Below are 14,543 nucleotides of genomic sequence, written 5' to 3'. Positions count from 1 at the left end.
TTCTCTCCAGCACAGTGGAAAAGAGCCACTTTGATGCTGCTCCTGTGTTTTGGAGACAATAATACTGCTGATTCCATTTCTAAGCACTCCTCCAGCTGCTGTCTATCAGAATATACAACATTTAGGGCAAAACAAAGTGGGAGCCAGGAGATAATGTTGGATACAAAGTTCCTGAGGCCATTAATAGGAAAGCACATTCACGTCCAGCAGCTATGCCTAAAATAAAAAGGACACACAGAGCGCTCAGGGCTCAGCCACGGGAATGCTGTGAAGTTTGGAAAACATGAAAACATGATCTACAGAGAAGAAATGGAACAAACTCAGCGCACCAAAGAGAAATTCTAGAGATCATTCATTCATGCTTTACAAATATTTACACAGAGAGACTCAGGATAGAGAGCCCTTCAATCAAGATATAGCTGGTCTCAGGATCACTTGGAAATGCATGTCCATCCTTGGCTAGCTCAGAAATACCCATTCAAGCCTCCCTTAAACGTGTCCTCCCATTCCTGCTGATCGTTTTGGCCATAGGCATAAGGCAAAGAGTGGAATGAGAAATTAAACAGAACACATTTGAAACAGGTCAGGCAATTTACTGTCCTCAATAACAGTAAATATTGGAAGGGTAGGGAGGGGAGCACAGTCCTGGAAAAAAATACATCATGTTATTCCAAAATGGCTCTGGCATGCTCCAAACTGATTCAGCCTCATGTCTGAGCTTGGGCTTCAGATCCTGACCCTGTTTCTGATAGGAAAGAGAGGGTGAGGCTCGAACGCTTGCTCTTTAATCTTCTAGCCTGACTTTCCACTTGATCCTGACACCAGTGACCCCAGCAAGTCACCTACCGGCGCTGCTCAGTGCCGCCCAGCCTGAGGAAAAGCAGGAGAGGACAAGGACTTGAGCACATCCAATGATACCCCAGGCACGGAAAAACCTGAGTTCTAGATAAACGTTATCATGATCAGTCTTCAGCTGCCAAAATTAACCAGCCACTATGCACTGTCACAGTATCAACAAAAAAAAAAAAAGATGCATTTTTTTGCTCAGTTTTTACTTGCTTGTTTCTTTCCTCTATCAAAGCGCAGGAAAAAGTTATCTCAGTTCAACCTCTAAATGGAATTTACCCTTTCCTTCCTGCTGAGAAGAAGCGCTGCACAAAATAAGAGCCTCACACTGATCCCTTCTCCCAAAAGGATCTCCAGTAATACCCAACTGTACTCCCTGCAGCCACTCCATTTGGATTTCACAGAGATTCACCTGGTTCTGATTTGTCTTTGCTTGGCCTCGAGCCATGAAGGTCTCAGCCTGTTTGCCATGGATTTAGGAGAGACATGGATCTCACAGGATAAACTCAGGCCTTGTTCAAGGCAATACAGGGAGAAAACCACTTGCACACCTCGGGTCTTCCAGCTTAAGAGTCACCAGAATGTATCTAACAGGGGCATGGGCCAATTGTTCATTAAAGCTTTGCTTCAAAATCCCTTCAGCCTCCATAAATGACCCAATTTTAGGTTCCACCTGACCTGTGTACAGGAGCTGTCAGCAATGGGATGTACGGAGGGATCCCATATGCACCTGAAGGCAAAAAGTAGCTAAAAGTTTGGGGAGTTATTTAGGTGATTTAAGGTTAAGCTCCTGAAAAGTTCTGCCAGTTCTTCAGGCCAGATGTTTTTCATGGCAGGTCACAGAGGTTTGGATGTTCCCAAAGAATTCCCTTGCAGCAGCATCTGCCTGCCAAGAGAGGCTGTGTGTGTCCACCTCGCCTCTGACAAGGTTTCCTGGGGTACACAAAGGCATCGAAACCAGCACGAGGCTTTTGGAAATGGAACAATGTCCCTACATGAGGGCATGGCACTAATTTCACTCTGCTAATTTCTCTGGCACTGAAAGGAGAGAATAATGCCAGCTAAGCCACCAGGAGGACTTTCTGCAGGGCCCGCTCATTCCCAAACAGTTCCTCCTCAAGCACCAGGCACCCAAAACCACAGAGCAAACATTCCAGGATCCGTGTAGGTCAAAAAGACAATTATTTTCCCCAAAAAGAAGAGAAAGGAATGAAAGCCATACCTCCAAACAGAGACATAAATGATAATCAACAGCAAAAGTGTCAGCGAGGATACTCCACAGCCTACAATTAACGTGACAGAAGGGACCAGCACCTTTTCCATGTTCTGAAAGAGAGAAAGTGAGACATTAAAAAGTAAGTTCAGCCAGTTCTACCATGAAAATTCAATGGCAAGAATTTTCCTGTTTGTTGGGGGGTCCACTCAGCTGACTTTCACATCACAAACAAACAGGGAAGGAGACCAGGATCTGTTTCAGCCTGACCCAGCCTTTTTGCTTTTTATTTGGACCTGATTCTGCTCCCACAAACCAGTGTCAAACCTGGCTAACAATTCTGATATCCATGGAATGCAGGCATGTGAAAGGTGTTATGAGAGGAGGATCAGGCTCTTCACATCCAGTGTGAAAGTGGGAAGATAATTAATGAAGCAATAACAGAACAATTACAAACAAGCTCTTCTGGGACGGCAGTGATGAAGGGTGGAGGATGAAGAGAAGGTGAAAATTTTCCACCAACCACAAACATTCATCTGGAAAAGGATGAAATGAAGCAAGGGGAGGAAAAACAAGATGTGCATCCTCCCCAGGGATCCACTATCCATCAATTCACTGCTCTTACACCACTGCACAAGGCATTTTTTCATAGAAAAGGGGATCACACAGGCTGGAAAACCTGGTGTGGAATGGCTCTTTTTTTCTGACTGAATACAAAAGAACATCAGCTCTTGCAATATAAAGAGCAAACACACGCTGTAACCTCTCTAATGGAGCTCTCTGAGCATCCTGTGACTGTAACTACCCAACATCTGCCACACTGATATCACTGAACTCGCCCTGTCCTCAGCTCAGAGCGAGGAGCTCAGTCCCACTTGGCTTTCTCTGCTGCAGGCATTTTTTTTTTCCCCCTGGCACGTTTCTTATTTCCACATCAGTGATCCCTGCTGGCAGGAAGGCAGAGAGAGGCACAGAACAGACACCCAAGGACCCTCTGTTTGGGGTCACACCGTTTGCAGAGGACAGGGAGCCCAGTCAAGGTTTGTCATTAGATTGGCACAGCACCAGCGCCTTGCACTTCACTCATGGAGATGAGATGGCTTCTGACACAGCAAGGGCTTAGCACAGGAGATAAAATAAAAAAAGAAAAGTAAATTATGCATGAATTTGGGAATGAAACAGGCAGTCCTCTAAGGACTTGACTACACCGTTTTTTTTGGCAGGCATGAGGCTGCTCTGCCTGAACCTCCAGTCAGAGGGGTGCCATGGAGCTGAGGCTACAGCAGCTCTGTTCCAGGCTACTGAGCCTTCTGTGAAGCAAAATACATCAGGCAGGGCTCAGTGCTGGGTTTAAATGGAGCCTGGCCAGTTCAGAACATGGACAAACCAAACCTGTGTCCACTTACTCAAGGCCCACAGTCACAACAGGGTTGTGTGAACAATCCTGGTACACAGAGGTCAGAGCTGAATTGTCCCTGAATTTTTGAGGGCTTGGGAAAACCCTCCTTATTTGTTTATTTTGAACAAGGACACCTCTCACAGCTGAGGGGAATTAATGAGGAACAGAATTTTCACCACTCAAAGGAACTGTCAGGAAGGATGGAACAAGAACTTCCAAAATTTAGTGACACACTGTAGAAGCCTAGAAAATAAGGGGACTAACGTGAATGTCTCAAACATGGATGGTCGTGGAGCCAACCAAGAATTGTTGGCAATAATACACTGAAGAAAAAGGTGTGGCTGCAGAAGGGGCCATGCACAGGTAGGGCAGCACTTTTCTGGGAAGAAAAATCCTTGTTTTGGCACCTGGAGATTAGCACAATTCAGCAAAGTGCAGGCACAGGAATGAGGTTGAGAAATGGGCATGGATTATAGGATGGATCAAGACCACCCAAGATCCCTGAAGGCTCCTACCCAGTTCCAGAAAGGTCTACAAGAACAGGCTGTCCATGACAACTGATCTGCATGGAAAGAGAGACTTATCTCCAGAGAAAACTGATCTATAAAAAGGTACTCCCTGGGCTCATGGGCACCCCAGGACCCTGGACACCCCATCAGCTGGATCAACCTGGACCCAGCATTGGTGATTTCTCTTTTTCCCTTTCCTGGCTTCTCCTTTGTTTGTCTCTCCCCCTCTTTAATCCATCTCCTTTTTCCCTTTCACTCTACCCCTTTATCCAAAACTCACTACCACGTGCTGGCACCAGATCAGGGACTAATAACAATTTCTGTTTGTAATTCACTTATAAATCTTGGGATCCCTCTGTCTTCTGCCATTCCTTTTGATCAAAAATTTTGGGTGCTTCCTTCCCCTTAAGGGTGGGATGTCCCACACAGTCAATGGCTTGAGTACCCAGCTGGCACCAAAAGGAGTACAGGTGGTCTGAGGGATCTTCACTGGGTGCAGACCAGCTACAGACAAGAAACCTGAGCCTCACCAATCCCTCCTGCATCTCCCTCTGCTTTGAGATTCCCAAAATGCTCATGAAAGAGATGTTTCAGCTCTCCTGTGGATTCTTTCCCTAAGCCTTTACAGACACTTGGGTCACTGTGATTTTTTACATCAACTCCTCTGACTGCGCTCCCTCCCTGAGAATTTACTCCTGTCAAATCTTCATGCAAGGTTAGAAGCATGTTTTTGGGAACGAGGCAAACATAAATTTCAATGAAAATATCAACGCGTTGATTTTGTCTTCCCATCAAACAAAATTGAATTTGGACATCGTCCAGGCAGAGTGAGTGCTGATATCGCATATTTTTTGTTTGTCCCCCCTGCAGAATCCTGGTGGACAACAGCCCTGTCCCAACCCAGAGCTGCATGGCTGTGACAAAAGCACTGTGGAACACAAGACACTCAGCCATGGATGGCTCCTTGCTCACTCCCTCCAAGCTCTTTCCCAAGCCCTTCCCTCTCCCTGCTCCCCCCTTACGGCAATCTGAGTTCACATCGCACAAACGGTGGCCTGGGATGAGCATCGATTGTGACATTTGATTTAAGTAGGTCTCATTTCACTGACTTTTCATGGGTAACTGGATAAAAGTGGGGGAGGAGCTCCATTAAAGCAAAGAAAGCCCGACATGTAACTCATTCCTAAACCATCAAGGGAATGGAGTTTGGTTTTTAAGAGATGAGCAGGCTGCATTCCTAAATCCCAACACTGCAACCCCAGCTGCTCTCCCTTCCACATCCTCCCTGAGATCTCTCCACCTCAAAAGACCTCAGATTCTCTCACTGCCTTCTCCATCCACTGTCCCACATCATCCATAACCCTCTCAGGGATCCTGAAGCTAATTAAGGATCTTCCACATATACTGGATCGTTCCTAGATCAGATGTTTGCTTCTACACAAGGCATTACACAAATGATGACTGGCCAAGCTTAAGCCAGGCTTTAGGGTAATAACTGATCTCCATCTGCAGCCTGTCCCACAGGAAAGGCTCTGATCTGCACCTCCTTCTTTGTCCTACAAATTTTCACAAACTTCATGTTTAGAAGAAAGGCTTTTGCTGAAGAGATGCCATGAAGCTCATCCCTTCACTCTACAGGAAAGAAGGATGGGCCCAGCCCTGATGGGATTTTTCTTGGAAGGGGGATAACCACAAAAATCGCTGGCTGCAGGAAGAAGAGGAACTTGCTCCTTTGGGAATATTCAAATAATTAAGGTTGGAAAAGACCTTTAAGATCAGCAAGTCCAACCATCAACCCAACACCACCACCACGTTCTCCACTAAACCACGTCCTCCCTCAAGTGCCACATCCACATTTTTTGATCACTTCCAGGGATGGTAACTCTACTATTTCCTTGTTTCAATTCTTTACCACCTTTTCCATGAAGAAAATTTTCCTAATTTCCAATCTAAACCTCCCCTGGTGCAACTTGAGGCCATTTACTGTTATCTTAAGCAAGTCCTAAAGACTTCAGCCCCAATATCTTAGGCTTCTGCTTTCTTCCGTCATTATTAAGGTTTCTTTGTCTTCCCCACCTTCCTTCTCTATCCAACAATCTTCCATTCAGCAAACAAATCATCATTTGTTTGGTTTTTTTCTGACTAATTAAACCCCCTGACAGAAGCTGGTCAGATGCTGCAGGATCTGAGCCTTGCGAGGGAAATTTCCTTAAAGAATGAAAAATTGGAAAATCAAGGTTGGTTGAAAAAATAAAGATGCTGCCAACAGAAAAATGTGAAGGTAAGAGAAGGAACAGACCTATGGGATTTTCGCAGCATCAGAGCTGAGGAAAAAACTGGTTATTTGCGGAAGAAAAAACTGATATTTGCAGGCCAGGAATAGGGTCCCTACCTGCCTGGACTGGAGGTGGTCCCAGAGAGGAACTGCTGAGAGGGGCCATCCAAAAACCCCCCGAAACACAGAAAAAGATGTTCCTGTTTGGAGCTGGAAATAAAACTTTTCCCTGGGCCAGTCGGGAACAGAGCAGGTCGTTCCGAGTCGCAAGGGCTGCGGTTCTGTCACCAGGCATGACAGGGGAGGAGGGAGGCAATCAATGACATCAGCCAGGATGGAAATAACGAGCGCTGCTGCCTGGGGCCACTCTCTGTCCTGCCACCTCGCTGCTCTGCCTGGCAGGGCAGAAGGATACTCCTCCTTCCCTTTACAATTTCACCTTGCTTCCTTCTTTTTCCTTCTCTTCCCTTCTCCCTAATTTTTGCTCTCCTTTGTCTTCTCTGTCTCCTTTCCTTCGGCTATTTCCCATGGCGTGTTCTGCCTTTTCTTCTTGCTCCTAATGCATTTTTCCGGCTCTCCCCCCTTTCAAATTCTCTGCATTTCTCCCCTTTCCTTCTCTGGCTTTCTGCAGAACGCTGTGAAAAGCGACTCGATTTGAGTTGTGCTTTTTCCATTACCCTGCTCTGGCTCCAGGGTCAAACAGACTCCAATTAGAACAAAGTATTTCTTAATGCTCTGCAGTTTGCCCCAGACCTTACAACCAAGCTGTTCTTTCTGCTTTTCCCATCCTTTATTCCAAAAAGCCTTGAACAAAGTCTTTATAGGCACAACATCACACCAATAAAATAACCATTTTATTAATTAAATTAAACCATTTATTCTGCTCTGAAATTAAACACAGGCACACAAGTTTGGAATTTGGGGGGACTGGGCTTTGTTTGGTTTTAGAAACGTGTTTGCTATTCATAATAGTTGCCTTGAGCCTGACTTCCTGCACATTTGAAATTAAAGATTCATGAAGTCAGAGAATTGCAGGAGCTTCGGTTGCAAGGGACATATCCAGCTTTACAACCCAATTTGCTGCTTGGAGCAAGACCAGCACTAACATCAGGTAAGGCTGGTGATGGCTTTGTCTGGATTTGGGAATTCTCCAAGATGGAGAGCTCCCGTCCCATAGGTGCCCATTCCAGAGCCACAACTCTCTATTGGCAACAGAGTTTTTCATGAGGTCGCACAAGAGGAGGTTTAGATTGGCTATCAGGAAACATTTTTTTGACTGAAAAGCATTGGAATAGGCTGCTCAGGGAAGTGGCGGAACCTGCATCCCAGGAAGTGTTGAGGAAATGTCTGGATATTGTACTTAGAGATGTGGTTTAGCTGTGAACGTGGTGTTACCAAGTTGGACTTGACTGTCTCACAGATTTTTTCTCAACCTAAATTATTCCATGCACCTCCCGAGCTACAGTTTGCCTTTTCCCCCTTGTTAAACCACCAGGCACAAGCCAGAGGAATTTGGTTTTATAATTTTTGTAACTGTCCCACAGGCTGTGACCAGAGTGCCCTTTACATCTTTGCAAGAACGAGCAAGTCCCTCTCTGTCCCCTCACAGGTCACAAGCTCAAAGCAATCAGGGCTCATTCCACTCTCCTGACACAGACCTGGACCAGCTGGGTGGGATTTACTCCAAGAATTGCACAGGAATGGTTTTGCTGTGCCACTGGCCCAAAGGCTTTTTATGACTCCTGTGAAATTTTTTTTAAGTCACACTGTATTGATTTCACTGTTGGTTGGACAACTCTTGTCAAAGCAGGGAGAGAGGTGTCAAAATTGCTGGAAAATAATGCTTTTAGCAGGGCTTACAGAAGCAAACAGCTTCCAGAACAAAAGGTGTGTGTCAGTGCTGGAGAAAACAACTCAGAAGGGTTGAAGGACCAAGAGGTGAATGTGCTCTTGTCAGCTGCCAAAAACACACCGATTTTTTTTTAATCATCAATTCAGTCAGATTCGGGATTTCTCATCCAGGCTCAGGCCCTGTGGATATTGCATTTATACTTTGTTGGGATGAGAAATTTCCATGTGCCCTGGGCCTGCTCAAGGGAAGGCTCAGTTTTCTCTCCCTGGACCAGCAATTTCCTGCAGAAAGACAGGGAGAGAGGGAGAGCAGGACACGAGCTCTCATTCCTGGTGGATGTCAGGATTGGGCCAGGGGTGAAACGAGATTTTTTGGTGGGTCAGCTTTGTCAGAGGTCTACAGGGTTCACTCAACTCAAAGCAGACGAGCAGTGAGAAAGGACCAAAAAATTCCTTTTTTTCCACAGAATCACAGAATAGTTTGGGTTGGAGGGCACCTTTGAAATCATCTAATTCCAACCCCCTGCATGGACAGGGATGCTTTCCACTATCTCAGGCTGTTCCAAGCCCCATCCAGCCTGGGATGGGGCAGTCACAGAATTCCTGTACAGCATGTGCCAGGGTCTCACAACCCTTACAGGAAAAAGTTTCTTTCCAATATTTCATATAATTCCACCCTCTTTCAGTTTAAGCAATTCCCCCTCATCCTCTCACTCCATGGCAGCAATGGCAGTGCCCAACAACACAAAATACAGGCCCATACTGGCTACTAAAATTAAATTTATCCTGAATTAAACCTGTAAAAAAGTCTTTCTCCACCTTTCCTATAACACTTCACATATTGAAAAATCAAAATAAGGTCTCCCCAGAGCCTTCTCTTCTCCATCATTTAACCTCTGAGAAGGGCTTTGAGGTCTCGGCATGAAGGTCACTTAGAGGCATCATTAATAAATCATCTTTTCACATCTTCTTCCTGGCAGATGTGACACCATCTCAGCTCAGCCCCTGCCACTGAGAGCCAGGTCCGGAGGATTTCCACCTTGCTTTGCTTCCCTCCTATCAAAATCACAGACTTCCCATGTCAAAGTTAATAGTCACCCATTATCAGGAACACATTTGTAGAGCTCAGGGCTCCTTTTATGTTATTTGGCCAGTCTAAGAGGCAATTCTGTGTAATTACAGCACACAAAAATCACCCGGAGAGATGTCTTAACACGCTACTATTTATTAACAATCACTAACTCTTCAGTGGGTATTGACTCCTCTCACAAGATACAACATTGACAATTTGCTTTTAGTAAACAGCTTTGAAGAAGTTTTCAGGGCAGAGGAGTGGTCACTCAGCCTCTCCTTAATGGGAATTGTCAGGATAATTTCCTCCAGGCTGGCAGGGGATTACAGGAGTTAACAGTGGGCATTATGTACCTGCCAGTCAGCAATGCTCACTGCCAGGGTGGAACTCCCAGAGCCTCAATGTCCAGTCCTGATGTCAAGGATGGATGGATCAGCTCCATATTAATGCTGAGGAACCCTCTCCTCCTCACCAGACAGCCGCTCCCAAATGTTTTCACCACCACTCTTTAAAACAAAGTTTTATTCGCTTTATTTGTCTCTACCACTGTACCTTGCTCATCCAAGCAACTGAAATCCTGGTTTTATGGAGCTCTGATGAAGATCCTTGAGTCACCCTGCATCCATCCCTCTGCCAGCTGTGGCTTGGGAAGCAGAATGAGGAGCTGGGGACACCAAGGAGGAGAGCAGAGTCTACCCCCAGCTCACCCTCAGGTCAGCTGTGGACTCACAGCTCCATCACTTAAGCCAATCTTTCCAAAGGCCTCTCAGCTGATCTGATTTAAGTGGCAAACACTGGCTTTATCTTCTTGGGGGCCTATTTTGATCCCCTGGACATGGAAGGGAATAATACTGCCCCTCCATCTCTCTTCCAAAGTTTAATTCAGCTTAGATTCCTGCTGTGTGCAAATGCCTTGGGGGGTTCCTAGGGCTGTGCCACAACAACCAAGCACCAGCACCTTATTCTCTGCTGTGCAAGACCTTTGAGAAGGATGGAGGAGAGATAGAAGAGGGCTTTTGGCTTAAGTGTTTGTGAGCTGGTCAGATGGCATGGCTGGTTTTTAAACCTTTGCTTTCCATGCATATGGAAAAATCATTCTGTTCCAGCCTTTCCCTTTAAAGAAGAGAAAATAAAACCAATTTCTACAATGAAGCTGGCAATAATCAAAATGGCCAATTCCTCCACGGGCAACAGCTTTTGCTTCTGAGAAAACAGGGGCAGAAGTGAACTTTAATCACGTTGTGCAGCAGCACTGACACAGGCGCTGCTCGAAACAGCAAACCTCAATCTCCCTGTGTCAGTCCTGGAAAACCAAATGCTCCAGGATCCACTCCACTGCCCTGAGATGAAGTGGTACAATGCAGGTATTCATACAAATATTCAAACCAGAGGGGACTTGTCCATCCTGCTCAGTGCAACATTAATTCTCTAAAACTCCTTGAAATGAGGTTGTGCTGAGGTGAGGGTCGGCTGCTTCTCCCAGGTAAGACAAGGGGAAATGCTCTCAAAATGCACCAGGAGAGGTTCAGTTTGGATATTAGGAAAAATGTCTCTGTTGAAAGGGTGGTTAAGCATTGGGACATGCTTCCCAGGGAAGTGATGGAGTCACCATCCCTGGAAATGTCAAAAAAATCCAGGAGTAGATGTGACAGTCTCAGATATTTTTAGGGGGTGTGGTGGGATTTGATGATCTTGGAGGTCTTTTCTAACCTGAACACTTCTATGATTCAATGTCCTGAACACTGCTGGCTGCCACAAGCTAAGACACATCCAAGGAGCACAATAAAAATTAAGAATTAGGGACAATTACAGGAGCTGTTAGAGCTGCTCCTGTTCTCCATGCCTCTGCCATGAAACTTACAATTATTATCATTATCATAATAATCATTGTTACTACTACCACTATTACCATTACTGGCATTATTTTACCATAGGGACATATGCTTTGTAACTACTTTAAAAATAAATCTTCTTTCCTGCACCCTCCTGCTTGGAATTGCCCTTTCCTTGTGCTACATAGAGAACAACCGGTTCAAATTCCATAACAGACGTGGAACCTCATTGCCCTTATCCCTTGCAGCTTCCCAGCTGAGCACCTTGCAGGGAAATGTGCTAAGATTTACACATAGCTAAAATAAAATAAGTCCATAGCAGACTGGGAATGGAAAATGAGAGTAGAATCCAGACTGTGTTTATCCTGATTTAAGCAGTATTTTGGTTCCATGCCAGGCGACAGCGTTTCACCAAATTACTCCAAACCAGCCCCGCTGTTTGTTTTACACTATCAGTGGCACGCTGAAGAGCGGTGCCAGAGCAGCAGCTCTCCCCACAGCATGGGCAAAACGTTCCTTCCCCATTCCCCTGCATCCTGCCCTTTGGAGAGACCTGCCTGAGGAGTGAGGAACACCTGAGGTCTCAGTGTCTGCAGGATGGCTCCTGCCCCAAATATTCAGATCCCACCTGCCGACCATCACAGAGAGCAAATACCCACTTTCTCTTTCCCCCTGCCTGCTGAAGAGCAATCCAAAAGAAAAACCTTCCTCCAAAGCACAAGGAATGAACATTTGGGCAAAGACTGAAGCATCTCTTAAAACCTGACTTTATCCAAGACCCTTTAATTCAGAGGATCATAGAATATCCTGATTTGGAAGGGATCCAGTGGGATCATCAAGTCCAACTCCTGGCCCTGCACAGGACACCCCAACATTCCCATCCTGTGCCTGAGAATGTTGCCCAAACTCTCCTTGAGCTCTGTCAGTCTCAAGGCTGGGACCATTCCCTGGGGAGCCTCTTCCAGTGCCCAACGACCCCCCGGATGAAGAATCTTTTTCTGATATCCAGCCTAACCCTGACCCTGACACAGCTCCAGCCATTCCCTCAGGTCCTACCACTGTCACAGAGAGAAGAAATTGGTGCTGCCCCTCTGCTTCCCCTCATGAGGAAGCTGCAGACCCTGATGAGGTTTCCCCTCAGTTTCTTCTCCAGGCTGAACAAATATTAATTACTTCCTGCAGATGCTCCCATCCCTCACTATTCCATCACTGAAGATCCCTGCCCTGACAATGGCTCCTGACCCAAACTAAGGCTGAACCAACAACCTTGGAGCAAAACACCCTCAATTTATTGCCAGCCCTCAGAGGCTTTCAGGGCTTTCTTGGCTAAGAAAAGAAGATGAAGGGATTTCAGCCATTTGGGTGATTCTGCTGTTATGAGGATAATGACAGCTTTATTCCCATTGCAATCTGAGGAGCCCCAGCGTGTTTCCATCCCCAGCTGGTCACTGGGGAATCACTGGTGCAAATTCCCTCTGTGTGGAGCAAAGATCTCCAAGCAGCCCTCGAGGAATCAGCCTCCAACCCCCAACTCATTCACAGCTGAGTGATTGGAAAGCAAAGCTGTAACAGCCCCTGGATTTACAGCTGTGCTGAGCTGATATAAACAAAATCAAAAGTGGCCCCAGCAGTCAGATATTCCCCACCTGGGGAGATGCTGGCATGATTGCCATGCTTAAAAAGAGGAAAAAGAACCATTCTTCATGGAAAATGAAAGCATTGTCTCACTTGTGGGAAAAGAGGGAGTAATTTTGCTTTCACAGATTTATTGAATACATTCTGTACGTTCTTGAGTTGAGCAGGGCAGGTAGGCAGCCAGCAATGGAGCTGCAGCTGAGTTTTGGCTGGCTGTAATCACACCCAGCACAATATCAGTTTCTTCATTAGACACTCCTCACATTCAGAGGGACATTTTGAGCTCAAATACACCCAATTACAACTCTGACATTACTTTTCCACACATAATGCCCATTTTTGCTTAAAGATTACCAAAATCTTACCAGCAGGTTTATCTACCCAGCTATTACCCGACAGCAAAAGTATGAAGGGCACAAACCTTTCATAAACTGCTTCAATTTGGGCTTAAATGAACATAATAATAATGACTTATCCATTTCCCGCTGCATGGCAATTTAAGGGCAACCTCAGCCTTTCTGCAGGGCATAAGGGGCTCAGAGGTGAAGCAGATTGTCAAATTTATCTAAAGAATTGCTTTTCCAGGCCAAAGTACAATGGAGACGGGTGCAGAATAATAGAAGCAACACTCAAAATTTGCCTGACTCTTTGAACACACCATGCTCAGTCCCTGAAGTGCTTTGAAAAGGAAGATAATCTCATTTAGCACTAATTCTGACTCCCACCCCATGAGCCCATGAAACCCAGCCTCCAGCACCCACTCGTTACCATTTTCAAACAAGCCCCTTTGTGATGCTCCCACGCCGTCCTCCTGCCTCGGGAGAAGCTCCCCGAACACCCAGAGCTCCAAACCTCCCCTGTGAAGCCCTGCCTGGTGCAGAGCCCACAGCCCAGCCCTGGCAGATGTGACCACTTGGCCATGACTAAGAACCTTGTGCTGTTTACACGGGCCCCCACGCCCGCCCCCATCCCAGCATCCTGGGGTTCCAGATGGAAAATTCAGCTGAATTTCCCACACTGCTGGGTCAGGGTGGCTTTGTGGCTCAGAGCTGAGCAGGCTGGAATGGTGCTGAAGCTCCTGGCTGGTACAAACTGCAGGTTGTAAATATGAGATGACAGCGGATCGACAGCTACAGGTGGAAGTGGGAAGTTGTGGACAGACTCGGTGATTTTTGGCTTTTCCACCTGCCTTCAGCCCACTCCTCCCACTCCCACCAATGTGCTGCCCCTCTGCCGTGTTCCTCTCTTTTTACACAGCAAGGCACAGGCACCAAGGGATCTACATCACAGAATTTCAGGTGAGAGAGTGGAAAAGACCTGACAAGCTCAGCTTACGCCTCAGCCTGATACAAAACCATCAAAACCACCCCCAGCCTCTTCAAGAAAACCTGTGCTGATGGAGTCTGGGCTCTTGTCTATCCCTGCAGTCAGAAGGTTTTCCCTCGTGCCTGAATTAAATCTCTCACTCTGCAATTTCAGCCTAATCCCCAGCAGACACAGAAAGCAGATTATTCCCTTTCCACAGCCACCTTTCAACCCGTTTGAAGATTATCATCCTCTTTCCCCTCAGCCTTTTTTACTTTGAGGAAAGAGCCAAAATGTCTCACAGAGCTCAGCCATCAGTGTGGAGGCACCACACCAAACATCTCTGACACATCGTCCCCTCCCACACGCCCTCCCACACTCTGGGCTGTGCCAGTCATCCTGCCTGGACCCAGAGCAGAGCAATCCCAGGCAGGTAACACACACTTGGTTCACATTTCTGGCCCTCAAATCTGCTCACAAGCGAGGCTGAGCGCTGCTTTCTGAGCTCTAGGAAAGGGGAAAGTGGGAACTGGGAAGCCCCTGGTGTCCTGGCTTAAATCCACAGCTCCTTAGCAGAGCAGTAAGCTGTGGCAGGGTAATAGGGCA

General features: G+C 46.4%; 1 protein-coding gene across 15 annotated transcripts in view; it reads right to left on the bottom strand.

Moving 5' to 3' along the window:
• ADGRB1 (adhesion G protein-coupled receptor B1) overlaps positions 1-14,543 on the bottom strand; it is a 291,999-nt gene that overhangs the window by 66,076 nt on the left and 211,380 nt on the right. For 8 of the 15 annotated variants that reach the window (XM_063174933.1, XM_063174955.1, XM_063174924.1 and 5 more), the window contains 2 exons: positions 2,069-2,172; positions 847-942 (listed from right to left, as the gene is read on the bottom strand). In XM_063174933.1, the coding sequence (XP_063031003.1) occupies positions 847-942; positions 2,069-2,172 (200 nt within the window). The remainder of the gene's footprint in view (positions 1-846; positions 943-2,068; positions 2,173-14,543) is intronic. The other 7 variants (XM_063175043.1, XM_063174983.1, XM_063175016.1 and 4 more) reach the window with 2 other exon arrangements.

The sequence above is a fragment of the Melospiza melodia genome, chromosome 1 (assembly GCF_035770615.1).
Source record: "Melospiza melodia melodia isolate bMelMel2 chromosome 1, bMelMel2.pri, whole genome shotgun sequence".
Taxonomy (NCBI): Eukaryota; Metazoa; Chordata; class Aves; order Passeriformes; family Passerellidae; genus Melospiza; species Melospiza melodia.
The sequence above is the reverse complement of the archived record's forward strand: the minus strand, read 5'-3'. Positions and strand labels throughout refer to the sequence as shown.